Source organism: Felis catus, chromosome B3 (assembly GCF_018350175.1).
Source record: "Felis catus isolate Fca126 chromosome B3, F.catus_Fca126_mat1.0, whole genome shotgun sequence".
Classification (NCBI taxonomy): Eukaryota; Metazoa; Chordata; class Mammalia; order Carnivora; family Felidae; genus Felis; species Felis catus.
This window is the reverse complement of record NC_058373.1, coordinates 53981290-54002824: the sequence shown is the minus strand read 5'-3', so window position 1 is coordinate 54002824 and position 21535 is coordinate 53981290. Positions and strand designations below refer to the sequence as shown.

Below are 21535 nucleotides of genomic sequence, written 5' to 3'. Positions count from 1 at the left end.
GCTGCACCTCATGCTTTCAGCAGAGGAAACTGTCTGCTAACTGGCTCAAATCACATACAAATAGAATGCCTGAAAATCCTGGTACAGAGCAGGTATCCTGACAGATGTATACAAAATAGGAACTGGATGTTGATGAAATAGTTTATCTGCCTACTCAAAAGTAGCCCTGTGCAGTGTGAATTCTTAGGAATGAATTGTAAGTTCTCCCAAACACAGGCCCTAACATCAATTCCAGAGCTGTGAGGAAGCAAATATGAAATACTCCTTTTACAGAGATAAATCAAGTTACCAAGAACTTGCCCTCTTGGGGATATTGGCCTATTAAGCAGCACAAAGCACAATCACACAGTGGGAGCACAAAAAGGAACCTCAGATGGTATCACATCTAACCCCCATCTATACCCAAGAAAGGTAACAAATCCAAAGTTTCATCTAAATTATTCAACATTCATTGAACAAATATTTAGTGACTGTTTATTATATGCCAAGCACTATGTTAGATGCTGGTGGTGCCCATATTAATGATAAAGTCAGTGATAAATGGTTTGGTTTTTAAAATAGGGCTGCTTATGTTTTTAAGGGAAATTAAAAAAAATGTTTTAAGGGGTGCCTGGGTGGATCAGTTGGTTAAGCATCTATTGGCTCATGTCATGATCTCACAGTTTGTGAGTTCAAGCCCTGTGCTGGGCTCTCTGCTGTCAGCACAGAGCCCACTTCAGATCCTCTGTCTCCCTCTCTCTCTGCCTCTCCCCTGCTCGCTCTCTCTCTCAAAAATAAACAAACATTAAAAAAAAAACAATATTAGTACGAAGAACTGCTTCCCTTACCATAGATTTTCCCATTAATAGAACATTTTTTAAAAGTCATGATGTTTTCAGTGAGGGTGCCTGTTTTGTCAGAGAAAATGTATTCAATCTGGCCCAGTTCCTCATTGAGAGTGGTCGTCCGAGCTTCAGCAGGTGTTGCTTTTTCAGGGTAATACATCTTCCGATCCCAGTTTATAAAATAACTGTGTCCCAGACGAATTACTTCCATACTTTCATCCATTAAAATGGGGAAAAAAGAAAAAGAAAGAAAAGCTCCATCAGTTTCAGAACATACAAAACGTTGCCAAAGTAAGAAGTCTGTCAAGGAGCGTCTGGGTGGCTCAGTCAGTTAAGCTGCTGACTCTCGATTTCGGCTCAGGTCATGATTTCACAGCTCAGGGTTGAAGCCTCGCATGTGTCTATACACTGACAGCCCAGAGCCTACATGGGATTCTCTCTCTCCCTCTCTCTCTCTCTCACTCTCTCTGGCTCTCTCTCAAATTAAGTAAACAAACTTAAAAAATTTAAAATATAAAAAAATAAGTCTGTCAAAGTCTTCAGAATTTAGAAAAAAAATGTGGATGCTCTGTCTCCAGGTCCTAGTGACCTTCAGAAGAATCTCAGCAGAGTCTGTTCATAAAATTTCCTAAGTCATTTTCTTGCAGCACCACGAAAATATAGACTTTGCATAAAGTCTTGGGGAATATTCCATGGTTCACCATTTATATTAAACAGGCCTAGTGGAGATTTCTTGTATAGCCTGTTAAGTTAGCATTTCTTTTATATCTTCGTACAAACTATTATTAAAGATGTCTGTCCAGCCATCTGGGTGGCTCAGTTGGTTAAGTATCTGACTTCGGCTCAGGTCATGATCTCACGGTTCATGGGTTTGGGCCCCACATCGGGCTCTGTACTGACAGCTCAGAGCCTGGAGCCTGCTTCAGATTCTGTGTCTCCCTCGTTCTCTGCTCCTCCCCCATTCATTCCCTTCCTCTTTCTCTTCCTCTCTCTCTCTCAAAAATAAACATTAAAAATTTTTTTTTAAAAAGATATTTGTCAGATATCTGATCTAAAGAAATGTATTGTTGAGGACTTTCTAATGTATCGTTTGGTGTGGCTTCAAGTTGCCAAAAAAGGTGGCAGTATCTCTGTAAAGCACTAAGCAAACCATAATAGATACTGAGTAAATCTCAATATTATCATTGTTATTATATTAGTTTGCCCATTTACCAGGAAAAGAGCATTATCTCATGATCTAGCGGCAATTTATGACTTTCCAACTTTACAAATGTTATTTCTATGGCCAAAGGTATGTCTTTTAAAGTCTCTGTCATATGTAAGGTTAAATCAATTTCCAAAAAGGTTAGCAATGTAAGTTTCTACAATAAGATTACTGAAAATTAGCATTTACTATGCATGACATATATACACCATACAAATGTTACCAACTTATCATTTGTATTTTGTTTCCACTATTTTTGACACAAAGAAGTTGTCTTTTTAACTCATCAAATTTATCAGTAGTTCACAGTTTCTGTTTTGGGAGTTTTGTTGGATATGCTCTCCCTATGCCAAGATTATATATACAGACATCTATATTTTTCTAGCAGTTCTTTGCTGAATTTTCCACATCTAGTTCTTTATTGCAATTGGAATTTTTATAAAGATGATGTACATATGATGTGCTAATTTCAATTTTTACAAACATAAAGCTTTTTTATCACCATTTATTTAAAAAAAACAAGTCCTTTTCCCTTATTGCATTGGGATGCTTCCATGTCACATATAAATTTTTTTTCTCACTAGAATCTACTTTAGGGATTTCAATTTTATTCCTTAATATGTCACTTAATACATCTCTTATTTTCATAATTACAGCTTTATAAACATTGGCGATACCTGAAAGGGCGTAAGAGAATACTCCTCTTTTTAAAAAGTTCTTGGCTGGAACCACTCATTTATTCTTGCTGATATGTTCAACACATTTTAGCATCCACACCCCCACCTTCTCACAAAACTTCTTTAAGATTTGTATTAAGTCTATGTTAAACTTCTAATTATTTGGAAATAACTCATTTTAATATACAAGTGCAACTTCAAAGAGAAGGGTAAGTCTTTCCAGTAATTGAATTTTGAAAAGTACCTCTATTGATAAGGAGTTTTAGTTTTCATTTGCTTTGTTTTTCACATAGGTCCACATTACAGCCGGATAGATTTGCTACTGGACATTATATCTATCTGTTCATTGATGACATAATTGTTTAAATTATTGTTAGCCTAATGAAAAGGTTTTTTTTAATGTTAAAAGCTTTATCTAATGTTAACAAACTTTGCTTATGCCACAAAATCAGACATTGAGCTGAATTATCTTACTAAGATCTTCGCAGAATTATTCTTTTGGATTTTCTAGGTTTATAATCACATTGTCTATGCTCGTCCCTTCTAATAGGGTTATTTCAGTTTCAGGTTCATGTCTTCCTTTGTTCCTTGATATTTCAGCTGCATGGCTTAGAACATTAGCAAGGACATCCACACCAGTATCACAGAGTAATGACAATAGCAGTGACCCATGGCTTATTTCTGAACTTAATGGGAATTGAGTGTTGGTGTTCTCATCTGTCAAGTGAGAAAATTAACAGTGACTGATTACACTAACTCCTAACATTTGTCTCCTTGAAGACAAAAGATGATAGAAAAATCCTTTCTAGGCATTAAATTCTATGCTTCTAACATTTCCCTCTCTGAAAGTGGTATGGTGCTAGTTCATTTCCTAACTATTTAAATGGCAACACTTTTTTTCACTTAAACTAAAAATTACTCTATGATTCTGTAGAACCATACAAAAGAAAAATAAATAAGGCATTTTCTGTATTCGTTTATGTAACTTACTGTTATAGCTGACCCATACATATCCACCACCGCACACACATACTTCCCTGTAAATTCTCTGCTAGCTTTTCTACTTTACCTTTGTTTTCTTTATTCCATTCACTCAAAAAGCATTAGCACTTACAGTGGACCAGGAACAGTGCTTTATCTGTCATAAGCAGATGAATGAATGAATCCTGACCTTCTATTCCCTAATTTCACTAGTAAGGGCATTAAGACCTAGAAGTCAAGTGACTAACCCAAGGTCACACAAATAACTAACCACAGCCAAGACTAGACTTCAGACATTGGTAAAGCCAATGTAGACCTGACTCTAAAAATGGCATTATGCAAGTAACTGTACAAACAATCTGAAGCTTTGATCTTTCTAAAAGTAAGATAGCTTCCTGAAAATTCAAAGCAAAATGAATGAAACAACATGTGATCCTTCTGTATTATAATACAAACCAATGGAAGTATTGTAAATTAATTTGAATTCTTGGATCTTAAAATAGTCTGTAGAGAGGAAGGGTGTCTTTTTTGTTTGGGAAAGAGGATTCAGGACAGTCATAGTGGAACATTCAGCTCTTTGTCTTATAATAGCAGAAAAAAGGAGACAAATGTTCAGAATTAGCATAATCAAACGCTTAGTGTTTTCTGCCTGAATGCTCAAAGAGCAGGGCTTAAGATTCCACCCATTCTGTGGCAAAACAGGCAACACAAAATGAATTCCTATTGCTTTGGGAAAAACTTCCAAAATTTAATTCCTTGGGAGTATGTGGCTGCATTTCTTAGGATGATGTATTTAAAAAACTGTAGCTGGGTATGTTCTAACACTACAGATAAACAAACTGACAGCATAGAAATATCCTACCAACATCAACATCCTTTGCTCACGTGGAATTGTTAACCGATCAAAGTAAATTCAGCACTTTCATCCTCAAGTGACCTATGGCACTAATTTATTCTTCATACCCATTCAAAAGCCTAAGGAAAGCTTTTATAGAAGGACTTCTCTCCAAACAGAAATACGCTGTTTTTGTAGATCTCAGTCTTTAGGATTGAGCATCCTGACATTCTTTCGAATGCTTTCTCCCTCCACATTGAGATCAGAATCACTGCTGTTGTATGATGAGAGGAAAGCTCACATTTACCTTCATAATTATTATGCCTTACCAACAGGTACAGAACTCTAGGCTCTTTTTACTTTCTCTTGGGGTCTTTGCTGAGTAATAAACCAGACACAGCTTAGGGAGAGAAGAAAACCAGTGTACCAAGTGTCACAAGACTTAGGTTTGGATCTTGGTTCTGTCCTTAACCAGCCCCATGATCCCAAGCAAATCATCTCATTTATGAAAGAAGTTGGGCAATAACTACTCCATAAGGTTGTTGGGAGACATAAATAAAATAAAGTATATGGAGACACTTTACATAAAATACAAAATGTTATCTAGGGTAAGGTAGTATTATTTGGAGCAGAAAGGAAGTAAGAAACCAATTATTTTAGTCCCACCATTTTCCTGAGCAGTTCATTGGCAAACTAAGGCACAGAGAAGCCAAGCCCTTTCTTCAAGGTCACACATGCCAAGACGATAACCTGGGTTTGGACTATTCCAACTGGTTTCCTTTCCACCACTGCAGGGGACACATCAGACAGAAAAGCAATGCTAACCTGGGAATTTAGCCTTGACCTCTAAAACACCAATATTTCAAATTATTAAATGAAAAATGCCAACACACTTCAAAGAAAGAGCATACACAGAATATACTTCCTTCGTGAGGACATATGAAACTGCACATGTGCAGATGGTAAGCCACTATGAGCATTTATTGTTCATTTATGACATAAAAGGAAAGCTATAAAAGCTGACCATAGCTCTTCTGGCAAAAAGCAGGATTTACTACAGACTTTATAATTGGATACAAGCATAAGAGGTCCTCAGAATCAAAGATGAGCCAGTAGGATACAGTTTAAATAGAGCCTGCTCTGACCACAGCTCCAGAAGGCCCAGAGCAATTTGTGGTGTTGTGGCCACATGCCACTACTTCAAGTCAATTTCCCACAAGTTGACATTTCAGTTTCCTGACTGCTATCCAAAACAAGGGTGGATTTTGTGCATTGAACTTCCCTTGCTTCATCATAGTTAGGATTTTGGAAAGAAGAGAAAAAGAAGCTTGTAAAAATTAGTGGGGATTTAGAGCTGGTAATTTCTTATATTGTTAAAATACTGGTGATGAGGAATGTCAAACAACCAAGTCTCATCTTGGCTCCAGTGTCTTTAGGATTATCTGTCTCAGTCTTGGTAGGATTAGGATTGGGGCGCCTGGGTGGCTCAGTCAGTTAAGTTCTAACTCTTGATTTCGGCTCAGGTCATGATCTCATGATTCTTGAGTTTGAGCCCCGCATCGGGCTCTGCACTGAAAGCACAAAGTCTGCTTGGGATTCTCTCTCTCTGCACATGCCCCTCTCTAACTCTCAAAATAAATGAATAAACATTTTTTAAAAATCTCAGTTATACACTCTAGGGCCAACTCCTAAGCCTTATCACATACACACACATACACACACACAAAAATGTACATATATACATACATATAGAGGTATGTGTGTGTGTGTGTGTGTAGAGAGAGAGATCATTTTAGTTCTGATTTGTGGGTCCAAATCTAGAAATGATAGATCCTGTTGCAGTGAGAGCTAGGAGTCAGACTTCTTATTTAACAATGGACAAGTACCACCCAGTATATTTCAACTTCTTTATACTATAGTTACTAATAATAGGAAAAATTAACATTCATTAAGCTTTTACAATGTGTCAGACAATTCTTTTAAGAGCTTTACAGTTTTACTCTTTAAACAATCCTATTAAGTAGAATATTGTCTTCTTTACTTTTAAAATGAGGAAACCAAGGCACTGGAAGGTGAAATAACTTGCCCAAGGTTATGGAGCTAGTGAGTGGTGGAACAGAATCTGAATCCAGGTATCTGGAGCCAGACTAGTAGCAGGGAAGCATCATCTCAAGAGATCTCATCAAATAGTCTTCCATTTCTTACCCAATATCAACTCAATTCTAACTGATCAGGTTGCATGAGATTATATTGTAGTCCATTTATTCCAAAGAAAAACACTCCTAAGAAACCAGATCAAATCAAGAAGAAAATGAAATGCATTTATTATAATTTGAAAATACAAAAGTGAAGCAGATTAAACAGCTTAGTTGCCTCATTTGTAACAGCTGTAGCAGATCATAAGCAGTTAGAGCAAGACATCTACCTCACTGTGGTAATTTTAAAACAAACAAAAATGATTAGGCACAACATGATGATGCACAACAAAGTCTTTTGACAAAGTGGCTTTTCTAAAGTATAAACTCTCGTCTTACCTCACATATAATGAAATGGGCACAACTGTATTGAGAATAATAATATATGACCAGAATGTTAAGAATCCCGAGAACACAGAGTTCTTCTCTCCTTCATTCCAAAAGAGGAAAGTTCTGAATTGGTCCCCAACTTGATTCTCCCAGATTGAATTTCCTATTGCGAGAATAACTCCCATGCATACCAGAAACCCAAAAATCTGAAATGAGAATGGAAGTCTGGTTAAGGTTAATTTGAACACAAAACTAGTCACATCAACACAATCCAGTTACACTCCTAACTCCAAGAAATTGTCATTTGAAAAGCAAGTCATGCGAAGCTCTTCATACTTATCAATAATCGTACAAGTTTAATATTTTTATGTTTTACTTGACTAAATATTTTACATGCATTTTCTCACTTAATTCTTCCAGTGATTTTCTGAGATAGGGACAATCTTTAGTCACACTTTGCTGGTCAAAACCAGAACAAAGTAAAACAGAAGCACTGAAAGATTATATAACTTGTCCATGGTCAAAAGCCAGTAACTTCACAACCTTGATTTGTGACAAGGGCATATACTTAGATGGCTTAGGAAGGCAGTATGTCCTGATTTGCCCTGGTCAGCCCCAGTTTGTATCTGTTATCCAGGCAGAATATTAATTGCGTTCCCTCCTTTCACTTGCAAAAGTGTCCTGTTTGAATGATAAATTATACAGTCGCCTAAGGCATAAAAGCAAAAGGAAGAAAACGTCAGTGCTAAAGAACAACCTGAAGCCAGTCAAGTCTCTTGGCTACAGATCTAGCTGCACAATCCTTACTTAAGGCTAACAAGGAAAAGAAAGATTAATTAAAATACTGCATGCCATATATGTTTTCCTTTGGAGATTAAAAAAAAAGTGAGAATCAACCTGAAAACTGTTAGCCAACTCTTACATTGTGATTAGTATCAGTATTAGGTAGAGCAGACATTTTGGAGGTATAGCAACTTTCAGAAAGAGAGCAAGGTCAGTTCCTTATGAGCCCAAATGCCAGCCTTGGAAAGGAAAGACACCAAATCAATGAATAAATGAATACATAAGATCTGAGCTGAATATGGGGCTTTGAGAACTTTGCTCTACCAAGTTCATTCTGTGTTAGGAGCAGAGATCAGCCACTGATGGGAGGGGAGTGTGAAGCTAGGGAACAGGAATGTATTTAACCTGCTATTTCCTTCTTCCTCTAAAAAAGGAATATTCAGGCATTCTAGGACTGCTTTCTTCTTTATTCATGAAATAAGACATTTATGTAGAAAGAGTATGCAGAAAACCCGATTTAAAGTGCATTAGAAAGCCATGTATTAGAGTAAAGTAGAGTTGTGAATTCCTGAAACCCTACCTGATACCTGTATCATGGTATCCTCTTTTCTTTCAATAATACTACCAATTAATTGAAGTAAATTACTTTAAGGGCATTAAAATTGGTACTATTTGGCATTAAGTGCTCTAACTTAGGATGGAATCAGCTTCTAATAATCTAATGGGGCATTCAATGTTCTAATATGAAAAGTTGGAACAGTCTCTTCTTCACAATCAGTATTTTACTCTGTAAATACATATTTGTGTATGTGTGGTAGATACATATACAATCCCCACGCAAGCCCTAGAAGTGGGCTCAAGGCCATTTAAATAGAGAATTCTAGGAGGGGGCACAAGCTAAACATGTTCCCTTGGCCCCTGAGACTCTGCCCCCAAGGGGATGAGTTTAATAGGAAGAAAGCCCAAGTCTGAGGATGATACCAAAAGTAAAGCACAAAGCAAGGTCAATATTTTGTGCCCAAAAAGAATTCACTTCCTTCTTTCCTTATTCAGAGTCCCACTATCACATATCAGTTATGCAAATATTTATTGAACTCAAATTCTTTATAATTGTTTGTGAGTCTATGGAGGGGGGCGTAGTTCAAAGCCACTGTCTTCATATTTAAAGTCAATGTCCTTCAACTTAATTCCAATACAACAATGCAAAACAATATTACACAAAAAGTCAGAGAACAATCAGGTGCCTAGCATCAGGTAGCACACAAGATCTACTGACAAAAGGGTAAAACGCAAAGAATACTAGACTGTTTTTGGTAAATGGATGGAAAAGAAAATCATTTCAAAAGCACAGAAGAGAAAAAAATTCAGAGGAAAGAGATAATCCTGGGCTAAGGAGGTTTAGAAGCTTTCATGGAGGAGGAGAACTATGACCTGGGCCTTAGAAGATTCATAAGCAGAACCAGCTACACAAATTGGGGAGTTCAGTGCAAAATGAAAAGGCAGGACCCCTTGTTCAAAGGTTATTGATAACCTTTGGATTGTTGGTAATTTCCACGTGGCAACAGCAGATCAATCAACCAAGTATGAGGCCCTTCTGAGTGGGGAACCTGTAGAACTACAAAGATCACACACCCATGAAGCCAGCTCCATCCATAAGCTATATGGAGAGGACATGAGCAAAGGTAAGACAACAAAAAGACCCAAGTAACTTAAAAATTATGTTTTATTTTTTAAAAACAAACGCAGGTACTTGGAATACGGAGAACTTGCAAGACCATGAAGACCTCTATAAGCACTGATCTACTTCTCATGAGAAACTCTACTGATGGTTGAGATATCATAATCTAGAAAGTATAACGCAATGTAACTGGGCCCCAAATGCAAAATATCCAAATAAAATTCCACAAAAAAAATAAGTATTTCTGAAAGAATTCCCAACCAAATGTAAGAAATATATTAAGATACCAATGATAGTGATTTGCCTAATTTTGTTTTAGTACCTTACCCATAGTACTAGAGTATTCATCAGTCTATCAATGCTTGTCCTCTTAAACTTTGTCTTACCACTGTTCTGCATTAATTTAGTGTCGGGACCTGCAAAAACAAAATTAAATAAAAACTTTAAAATGATTTGATGATTTATTATTATTATTATTTATCATGTCAAATGTTCCTGAAAGGAGAACAGTATTTTTTTCAAAATAATTTAACTTTTATTAAGAACAGGGACCAAAAAACATTGAGAACTCTGATCTTGATGACTGATGGTAGAACACTACTGGCTACCATCAACTTTTCTGCCTGATCTTTAGGTTAATGAGTGAGTCTCCTAAGAGGTATGAATGGGGAAGTGATGGTTATGTGGATGGAGAGAGTAAGTTTTGCTTCCCACCTTGCAATCAAGCTATGCATCTCCTTGTCTTATATCAGGATCTAGGTCTGAATCATCTTTAGGTCTCTTACACACCTAGCCCATAATTTTAGTCAATATAAGGTTAAATTTTTATTTGCAAATTTAATTAATATGAATAAATACAAAATTTTAGTTTGGAAAGAAAAAAGAACAGGGGCCAATTAAGTTTTGTATAATTCTCAACTGGTTGCTTAACAACAACCGTGGAGACTGCAAGATAACTGGTCTCCCTCAAATAGGATAAATCCAGACAGAACTTGTGGCTAAAAAGTTTGAGAAATGCTATTTTTCAAGAAGCTGTGTATGGATGTGCATGTAGTTGAAGCAATGAAAGATAACAAAGTCAATCCAAGTAAGGAATAATTTGGAATGTTAAAAAGAATGTAGTAATAAACACAATTCAGAACACTGAGATCAAAAATGGAAAGTTAAAATAAGAAATCAAATTATAGGGGCACCTGGTGACTCAGTCCATTGAGCATCTGACTCTTGATTTCAGCTCAGGTCATGATCTCACAGTTCCTGAGTTCAAGCCCCACTTCAGGCTCCATGCTAAGAGCATGCTAAGAGCATGGAGCCTGCTTGTGATTCTCTGTCTCCCTCTCTCTCTCTCTGCCCCTCCCTCGCTTTTCCCCCACTCTCTCTCAAAATAAACAAATAGACTTAAAAACAAGAGAGTGAAATCAAGTTCAGGATCTGTTTCCCAAAAAGATTTGGGGTGCCTTTTGGAGAAACGAGAATAACTCCAAATAATACATTATCAAGTTAAACTATTATTATATATTGCACACTGTGCATATGATACACACTTTTTGTAAGGGCAAGAATAGTCTTAAATCTTATGTTAGATTTATTTCAGGTAAATACACTATCTCATGATATATTTACTAAGTGCCTTCTCAAGTAATTCTAAGAATCTTACTAACTGCTTTAGAAGTAGATAACTAGATGATTAACAAAGGAACATATTAGAATATATTGCTAAGGGCATTCCTTGCATAAAAAGAAGATGCTAAATGGAAGTAAAGAAGCTTTAATTATATTGATTTCTCTAGTGTTCCTCTTCACGTGTTCTTCTCATTATTATCATCAATCCATGTAGCCATTTAATATAGCAGAAAAGTGGAACTGAAAGAACGAACAGAGGCACACATAAAATTTTATGCCATCCTAGAAGTCAGGGAAGAATGGGCACATCCTTAGAAGACTTTCTTTTACTTAAAAGACAAATGGCAGCAAAGATTGGGGTCCCATAAAATTCAGTTTTGAATTTGAAATCGTACCCCAGTGTCCTATTCCCAACTACTGTTGTGTAAAGGAGACCACCCACACTTTCTCAGAATAGTTTATTGAAATCATATGGACACTGAGGGTGGGAAGTATTTCTTGTACAGTAAAGATCACAACGAGCAAATAAAATTTGTGATTAGTAAAAGCTGAAATGCTGACAGAGCCAGTTTTGTGCTAAAAATTTACATTTCTTGGGCACACACACACACAGAATAGCAGAGACTATACCTAATGGGTTTTTAAGCACTTATTGAAATATATCTACAGATGCTGATTTACACATTTCTCCTTCCCTCATAGTCACAGATCTTGAAAGAATTTTCTGTACTCAACAGCCCCTGTTTCCTCATCTCCTACTAATTACTCAACCTAGTTTCAGATCTAGTGTTTTCAATATCCTCCGTGCCTTTTCTGTACCTGTCAGCAGCCCTTGACATTGTTGACTATTCCAACCTTTTGAAACACACTCTTAACCTCTGTGTCACAGTGTTGTCCTGTTTTTCCTCCTACCTCTTTGTTCACTCCTTTGTCTTCCGTGATGCTCACTCTTTTCTATACAGCCACCAAACCTTGGGATTCTTTAAGACTCAGACAGAGCCCATCTTCTTTCTCAATTACTTTCCCTGAGCCATCTCATCTAAGACCACAGCTCCAATGATCATTTGTAGACCAAATGTAAATTTCCAGCTCACACTGCTCCTCTGAGCTGTAAACCTATATATTTGTCTATATGGCATCTTCGCTAGATTCTTCTAAGGCCCCTCGGGCAGCCCTGGGCCAGCCCAGCTTGTGATATCCCTCAGAGTTCCTTATATCAGTGAATGGCACTGCTATCCATCCAGTTGTGAAAGCTGAGGGAAGCCTAGGAGTCTAGTCTATGCCCATGACTTCCACTCTAGCCCAGAGTACCATCATCTCTCAAATGGACTATAGTAAAAGCCTAGTAACTGTGTCACCCTGCATCCACTCTTCCCCCAATTCTAATATTTTTTTCCTCCCCCAACCCTAATCATACACTCTTATAAGGACTTGCTATTTACCAACTTTACAAATACTGTAGGCAATAATTAGCTTTTCAAATTTAACACACACACACACACACACACGCCATCTCTTTGAAAAACTTGCAATGGCTTCCCAAACCTCTTAGGATAAAGACCAAAATTCTAGATACAGATCACAATGTCCTGTCTGGTCCAGCTCCTATCCATATCTCTGGTCACATGTCTATCTTTAACCTCCATGTTCTCCATACTCCACACTGGCCTTCTTAAATTTTGTTTTTTCTTTTTTGTTTGTTTGTTTGTTTGTTAGTTTTACCTCACCATCCTTAGTCCTACCACAGGGCCTTTGTCCACAATGTGACTTTTAGCTAGCTTGCTCTTTCTTCTTCATATTCCTCCATTATATACTGTTATGACTCCATGTTTTTTTTCTTTCAGAGCACTTATCTCAGTTTGAGATTATATATTCATTACTACAATTATCTGAGATTAAGGTCTCTTTCTTCTACCAGAGTCAAAACTACAAGTGAATGGACTGCATTTGTTTTTGTTCACATTCTTTTTTTAAATGTTTATTTATTTATTTTGAGAGAGCACATGCATGCACACACACATACAAGCAGGGGAGGGGCAGAGAGGGAGAGAGAAACCCAAGCAGGCTCTGGGCACTGTCAGCGCAGAGCCTGATGAGGGGCTCAACCTCATGAACTGTGAGATTATGTCCTGAGCCAAAATCAAGAGTCAGACACTTAACTGCTAGCCACCCAGGTGTCCCTTACATTCTCAATCATAAACGAAAAAGTACAGTGCCTGCCACATAGTAGGCACTCAATGAATAACTATTTAATGAATTAATTTATTAAGTACCTGCTATGTTTTAGGCAATATGTATATGTGCTTTTCATCTATTATCTCAGCTAATGCTTAAAACAATCCAATGGGGCACCTAGGTGACTCAGTAGGTTAAGCATCTGGCTCTTGATTTCAGCTCAGGCCTTGATCTCAGGTTCGTGAGACTGAGCCTTGGAATATTCTCTCTCTCTCTCTCTCTCTCTCTCTCTCTCTCTCTCTCTCTCTTTCCCTCTCTGCCCCTCTGCCATTCACTCACGAAAGAAAGAAAGAAAGAAAGAAAGAAAGAAAGAAAGAAAGAAAGAAAGAAAGAAAGAAAGAAAGAAGTTAAATAAATAAATAAATAAATAACCAAAACAAAACAAAACGATCCAATGAATGAGGTATTATTATCCTTATTTCACTAATAATGAAGTATTTAAGTAACTTGCCTCACATTTCTTGTCTAGTAAGGATCAGAACCAGAGTTCAAAACCAGATATATCTAACTTAGAAGCTCTTGATCTTAACCACTATTTTTAAAACTATATGAAATACTCCATTAATTCGTTAATTCACTGACTCATTCAATCAATGTTGTATTTAAGAATGACTCATTCAGATTCCAAACAGGAAATAGATGACGCACTGAACAAGGATAATTGGGGAAAAATTTTTTTATAAAGGGACTCTTTACAAAAGTGTGGGAGGGGGTATAGAGTAAGCAAAAGGTTAACGCAGTAACCAAAGACTTAGTAACAATCAAGAGGTTCCTCTAAGCCAGGGGGAAGGGTGAGTGAGAGGAGGGAGTGGTAACTGGACCCTAAAGGACAATATAGAGTTTGCAGCCTTAAGAAAGAGAAACTTTATGCTGAGGGTCCCAGTCAGGCTGAAGTGACCACACAGGGAGGAAGTTTGGGGAAATAAATACCTTGACCTCAGTGTTCTTTCTCCCTTTGATCTCTTCCCAGAGATCCTTCCTTAACTAGAAGCCAAAATTCAAGGAAACCTATTAGGGGAAACCATACAAGTCAGCCTCCCAAGGCAGAAAGAAGAGTGGGAAAGGTGAGAGTAGATCTGGAGGAGCAAATGGAAGACATCCAATGCAAAAATCTAACTATGCACCAAATGGTGCTGACTCCTATGGATTCCTTAAATGACTAAGACTCCTACAACTCAGAAACAAGACTTCCTCCTCTCTTGAGTGAAAGAAAAACTATTAACAGAAAGGCATGACCTAGCTGTTAATGCATATTAAACCCTCGTAAATTATAGATTTGTAAAGCAAACCATGTCTGCATCAACTATATTCCTTACACAATCCCTAGTGATAGGTGCAACCAGGGTAATAAAGAAAGAATAGTTAATAATTCACTTTGGATAACTTTCATAAGATCTAAGTGTTCAGCTGGAACTCATTCCCCAAATTAGATATCTTAAGATTCAGGGTTATGAAAGACTCATCTGTTCAAATCTGACATTGATGAAACCAACCATTCCCAGCCTGTCACTATTCTAGTTAAGCTTCCTCTTAACATTTACACCCAGACTCAAGTCAATGCAGGCATTCTCTGCTTTACAAATATCTGCCTCATGAAGGTCCAGTGAATATCCAGTCCATATCACAAAAGAAGAGGATATTCCCTACTTCTGCCTGCCAAGATCCAAAGGGCAGTACCCACTCCCAATTCTCAGTCTATGGAGCAGGCAGTGCATTTGGAATTGAAGCTAGAAGGAAGAAGCAGGGAAGGAAGAAAACTAACATTTATCAAGCATCCTCTTCCATATGCACTGTCTCGCTGAGCCTTTAGAGTGACTCTAATGTATTCATTATCCCCATGTTACAGCTGAAGGAACTAAAGCTTAGGAAGTTTAAGTAACCAAGGCTTAACATCCTACAGCTGGTAAACAAATCTGAACCCAGCTCTGTCTAGTCCAAATTCTGTGAGCTCTTTATTATACTTGCTTGGAGAGAGACCTGTTCAACTTACTACCCCTCTTCCTCCTAGGTATGCACATTTTCCCACAGAGCAAACCTTATGGAGGAAAACTTGGCTTCTGAGTGGCTCACAGCAGCTGTCCTAGCATAACATGCTGTAGCTGAACCATAGCTCAGTCATTCCAAACAAGTTCACAAAAATGCAAACAAAATGTTGGGCTATAGCCCATTCCTAGGATAAAGCTCCTCAATTTCTATGATGACAGGAAGCAGACCAGAAGGGTCCTTTCCATGAAAGGACCTTCAAGAAGTCTCCCCTTCATTGTGTGGGAAGATAAAGGAAGGTTGATATAAGCCCCTTTTTTAAATGCAAGAGAGATGCAAATAAGAAAATATGTGGTCACAGGTTTATTCCCCTGACTAATGAATGAAAGCATCTGATGAGAGAATTATGAAAGCAGATTCATCCCCAGATAAAAGAACATATACTGCCATATTTCTAGGGATTTCTCAAGTCCGTACAATGGCAATACCCCAAGCAGCAAGAGCCTTACTAAAATCCACAGCTGAAAGTATTTAGGAGGAATTGGGAGGCCTTTTCCAGGTTTGGAACACTTTTGAGTCTTTAATAAACATTTGTTGTTGTTGAGGAAAGTCAGTTAAGAAAAACATTCCAATTTTGATTGCACATAGTCAACAGACCCAAAAACACGTCTTATTTCGGTGTCATAATAAACAGGATTTTTAAAAATCCAGGGCTGGCAATTGATGCCATGAGTACAATTTGAGTGGCTTTATGTAGTGGAGCTACTGTAAGCTCCCTTAGCAGGAGAATGCCACCTTGGGCCTGTAGAGATAAAGTAGAGATGCAGAAAGTGGCCAGCAGGAAGAGTAAGAGGCACTTTCCCTCCCTCACTGCCTCCATCATGTAGTCTTTCCAGGACCCACTGCCTGCTGACAAATAATAGAAGAAGCTACAGAGTATAAACAGAAATGATTGCAGTATCTGCAAGAAACCTTTTCCAAAAGGATTACCTGACCTTTGCAAACTACAAAATTAACAGCAGAGAGGGGTGGGGGGCTTTGTTTCATCTACTTCCCCCACTTTAAAGTTGATTAATACACACAAGGATGGGCATGACTGAGGTGAAGATAAAGAAAGAGAAATTAAACATTGGGGATCTAGCACCCACCAAGCAATGAGGGCCCAAGCACCCCTTAAGAATAAGATCATGATGTCAGTGGCTGCTCACACAGGGGGGCCACCCAGACTATTTCCAGAGCAGTGATGCTGTCCTCTGCCATCAACCCAGAGCAGCACCTTGTGTGGAACAGATGCACCATGCTCATCCAACCTGGAGAGATGCAGACTGCCCATGCATACCTCAGGAAGGACTCCCCCATAGCCAACTCCGGCAGTCATCTGTACCTGCAAATATAACCATTCCGAAACACCAGCTGGTGTTTCTCAGGATGCAGCCCCTCAGAATTATCTTCTCATTGTTGAGGGAGTGCTTGCTGTCCTTCCAAGAGAGAACTCCTGTGAATTTATCTAATTTGTTGTTAGGCGCCTCACAGACAACAGTCCCTGTAAAAAAAAAAAAACAAAAACAAAACTTGTTTATGACTCACCTCAAACTCTGTTTGGAAGTCCACAGTACTGTGTTACCACCCTGCTTCTAATACACAGGATATTTTTCCTTTTTTTAGACAGTGCAATGTTATGTACACAAGATTGTACTAGAAAAAACAAGCTTGACGGGGGCGGGGGGGGGGGCGAGGTGAGGAGGGGGGACGATGAATACAAAGATGGAAATCTACTAAGTGTTTTTAACACAGCTTTCTGCATTGTTTAAATAACAATAGAAACCTTGAGATCCTTGGGTTGTTTTTTTTTTCCTTAAATAAAAATCATTTACCTCTACTTGTAGTTTGTAACAATGATTTCTGAAAAGATAAAGCAGGGACTGTCCTAAAAGTCTTTCTTACACTCTTTTTACTTACTGTGAACTTTTACAGAGGTTAAGATGGCATACTTCCAGTTTCACAACCAAAGTCAATCAGGCCTTTCTAGGCTCAGAATTTCGGGGGTCCTACTATATCCCCCCACCAAGAAACCTGGGCCTTGTTTGCCACATGTGCCTGAGAATGCATGTGATTCTTTTCAGCTGTTCTAGGCTTCTTATCTTGATTAGATGCAGAGTTCTGAGGCCTCTCAAAGCCACCATATAACTTGTCCCAACCTGACCAGAATATGTTTCCAGTTGTTTTTTTTTTTTTTTTTTTTTTTTTTTTTTTTTACTTCCAGGCCTATTCCAAACCAAGGGTATGCCCATTCCAAATCAAAAAATCAATTCGTTCCATTATTTCAGTAAGAAAATACACTTTCAGGGTGGGGGTTCTTTTGACAGAAAAAGAAACCAGAAATAATCTTGTATGGACCTTTTCACAAAATACAACTATTAGATTAAATGCATTTGCACTGCAAACTGCTGGGGTTAAACTTCAATAAGTAATGAGTACCAAGACTTGAAAGACAGAGGGAGAGAAGGCAAAAAGGGGGAAGGAATTAAAAAGAGAGGTGGTGGGGAGATCCAAACAGGGCTCAAACCCAAGTCGGTGGTGAGATTAGCACCTCTCAAGAACAATAAAAATACACGTGTTTAATCAAAGCCAAAGGGAACGTACAAAGTGGCATTTGGAAAAAACAAAAGGAAGTCTTCAGCACTGACTGGAGAGAAAGGAGACCAGCCCAGCCTACAGGGCCTCTGTAGTTCTCTGTCACACCACTCACCCAGCACCTGAACCTAGAGGCTTCTTACACAGACACCCTTCCTTCCTATGATGATAGCTTTTGCTTTTAAAACTCTTAGAGGTGACAGCAGCCTGTTTTCACATGGCCTGATGACTCCTGACCAACCAGATTACTAACATTGGATCTTGCATGAAAAACAAAAGAATAAACAAAAAACAGAAAGGAGAGAGGGCCTCGGGGCCTAAGGACTGCTTTTTCCAAACTCCTTTTTCCTTTCCCCAGTTATAACAAAAGTGCTACCTAAATAGCCCCCACTTGGGCATTCGCTGGCGGCTTCCTGGACATCCACCACTTATCAAGAGTACTGGCAGGATGATTTGGGTGAGGTTAAATAACCTGCACAAAGTCATTTTTTATACAAAGGGAAGTGGCTAAATTCTGGTTGCTCCCATTATGGCCTATCACTGATATTAAAAAGTAAATTAAAGTTGATTTCAACTGGCCCAAGTTGTTTGGACAATTATGTTGTGGAAGAGGGGACTTTTTCTAAGTTCTAAGAATTCAAAGTCTTTTCCTCTTGACCAATAATTTTCATTCCTAAATTTTGTAGAAGTTTGAATTGAGTATCGCCAGCAAAACTTGCATAAAATATTGGGTTGATAGCAACGCTTAAAGCTTATTCCAGTTTCTTGACCCAAGACTCAATTTCTCAAGTCTTCAAAGTTGGCCACCAAAAAAACATAAATAAATAAAAATGTGTTTTGGGCAAAAACAACATGATACACAGTCCCTGCCAATAGAAATATAAAAAACAGGCTCATTTGATCATTTTTATTGTCGCAAGCAAAGACTGACATGGAGACAAATACAGCCTTGAACATGTTGGCTCACTCCTCCCTGGCCCCAAGGCTCTTCCAACTTCTGGCCTGACACCAAGGGTGTGGTTCTAGACAGGAACAGGCAGTAAGGCCAAGGGGTTCTGCCTTGGTTCTTGGAGGCCAACCCCCAATTCAGCCTTTCTCAAAGAGTGTGGTCCTACTGATTTAAGTACTAAATACAGAGCCTGGTCAAAACAAAGTGGTGGGAACAAAGCCAAAGTACATTTTCTTTTTTTTTTTTTTTTTTGTCTTCAGAAGTACTCAGCTTCCCCTTTCTTAGCCTTGTTAGCATAAAACAAAAGCTTCCAAACTCTTTCTTCCCTTTTCCAAAAAAGGGTAAATAGTTTCCTCTGAAGAGAGCACTGTATTCACGTCGTATCCCCATAGCCTACCATACTGCCTACATAATAAGATCTTAGTGCATATTTGTTGTAGAGATAGAAAAAAAATTCCTATGGTTTCCAAAGAGAAGGTGGGAATTGGGATGGGTGCTAGAGTAGATTTAAGATGAATGAAAGAAGTGGATTTATTTCCATGGTGATAATGATAAAAGAGGAGTGGAAGACCTAGGAGGCTAGCCACCATCATGAGCTTAGGTTGACCTAACTCTAACAAGATACAAATATATCTGAGAACTCTAGGGGGGGAAAGGGGGAACCTTAAAGCACATCAGAAGCAAACAAATAGGTACCCTAGCCATAAAGCATAATAAAGACTAAAGAAAAACTTTAGGACCCTTCTTCCTTTTGCTAATAGTACTGGAAAAGAGTTGGAGGCAGTAAACAGTCAGTTAGACAATGAATGAGAAAACAATTTAGGAAAAATAGTATTTTTTTCTCAGATAGTTATTCACTATAAACATGTTTAGAGCACAAAGTCATCTTTAATGTGCAATGAAACAACTGGGACAAAGATCATGTCAATGAGGAGATAGAAATATAATCAGACTAGCTAGTTTTATGTTTTCCTCTCTGAGGAGAACAGATATGAAAGCAGATAGCAATTCACCCAGTTCACAGTCACACAGAAATGTTCTAGGTCCATCCTAGACAAAATCCACAAGATTTTATTCTCATCCTTCCTCAGGACTCTAAATCTGGGTTGTTGGTTAATAACCAACCTAATAGCTTTTTTTACCTAAAGCATTTACCTCCAAGTGGAAATCTATAGTTTATCATGAAAATGGAAGTCAATACCCAATATGCCATGATTCTCCAGAGAAGTTGGCTTTTGTGATGTATATTATTATTAGCATTATTTCTTGATTATCTGCACTGCAACTCTTTAATAAGACAAATTATCTACTGAGTAAGACATCATCATTGCTGTTAAAGAGTTTCTCCAGCCAAGAGTTTCTCAGAGTTTAGGAGACTGACCATTAATTGTTGCCCTGATGATGTGATACATTTTTTTTTCTTAGAAAGAAGAGTGTCACCTTCCTATTTTCTAAAGCCTCTTCATTCTTCAAACTTCAAGCCTCAGCCACCCATCATCACTACCATAATAGCCATATCAATACCAGCAGTAAAAAGGGAAGCTATTCTTCTTGCCTTTAGATGGAATATATGTCTCCTACAATCATATCAGCTACGCTGTTGGGCTGTGCCTCTGTCCAGGTGAATGGGAAACTATCTGGTAAGTAAAATGTCCTAAGATGTTGACCAAGCCTTTTTTTTTTTTTTTTAACAAAAAAGAGATGTTTGTTTTTGTGTATTTTAATTACACACATGCTATTCTTTATAAAGGACCATAAAATACACCAAGATTCCTGAAATAAAGAGTCAACCTTTCCCTGGTTCAGAACTCAGTATTAACAGTCATACAAAATATGTAAACTTGTCATAAACTGCAAAAAAACAGATCTCAGTCCAGTCAGTAACAATATGCAACGGATTCTTAAACACATTTGCACAATTTATATCCAGCATTTTCCCCAAGGCATAAAAATGTCCAGTCTACAAATGTGTAACTGAAAATTATCTCCAGCTACTTATTTATAAAAAGCTTTTCAATTCCCGTAAAACTTTAGCATGAAAAATCAAGACCTGCTCTATTTTTAGACTTGTTATAATATTAGATCAACTTATTTATTTTTCCTTACAAAATTCAACAGACTATTTATCAATTATTTTCTGATGTTAGAAATGTATAAAAACATTTATATAAAAATTTTTTAAATAAATAGATTTACCTACCAAAACCCAAAACACTGTCTTGCATGTACTGGTCTCTATAGTTAGCCAACTCTTCTATAAACTCTTGTCAGGGATCCTGACATTCAAGATCACTGAGAACATTGCTGCTTTTTAAAAATATGATGATGTCATCTGAGTCCTAGGTATACTTGATCTCTGGTAATTAATTTTGTGCCTTTCAATTTAGAGTATTCTTAAAATTTATTTCTTATCCTGATCAGGAGCTAGGTTGTCACGCTAATTCCCCTACTTCTCCAATGCTGACTTTCTGCTTGCAGTTCACAGCCTCTTGTGGCCTTCCATAAAATAGGCTTTGCCAGCAGTCTTGGGCTCATAGTCTGGCTCCTCCACTTAGTAACCATGTGCCATTGGGAAAATTATTCAATTTTTCTGAATCTCAAATT

The 21535-nt window shown here is 37.8% G+C and overlaps 1 protein-coding gene across 9 annotated transcripts in view; it reads right to left on the bottom strand.

Moving 5' to 3' along the window:
• Nucleotides 1-21535, bottom strand: part of ATP8B4 (ATPase phospholipid transporting 8B4 (putative)) — a 279642-nt gene that overhangs the window by 88064 nt on the left and 170043 nt on the right. For all 9 annotated transcript variants that reach the window (XM_045059334.1, XM_019832448.3, XM_019832446.3 and 6 more), the window contains 4 exons: nt 16733-16891; nt 9835-9923; nt 7056-7252; nt 828-1036 (listed from right to left, as the gene is read on the bottom strand). In XM_045059334.1, coding sequence (XP_044915269.1) covers nt 828-1036; nt 7056-7252; nt 9835-9923; nt 16733-16891 — 654 coding nt within the window. The remainder of the gene's footprint in view (nt 1-827; nt 1037-7055; nt 7253-9834; nt 9924-16732; nt 16892-21535) is intronic.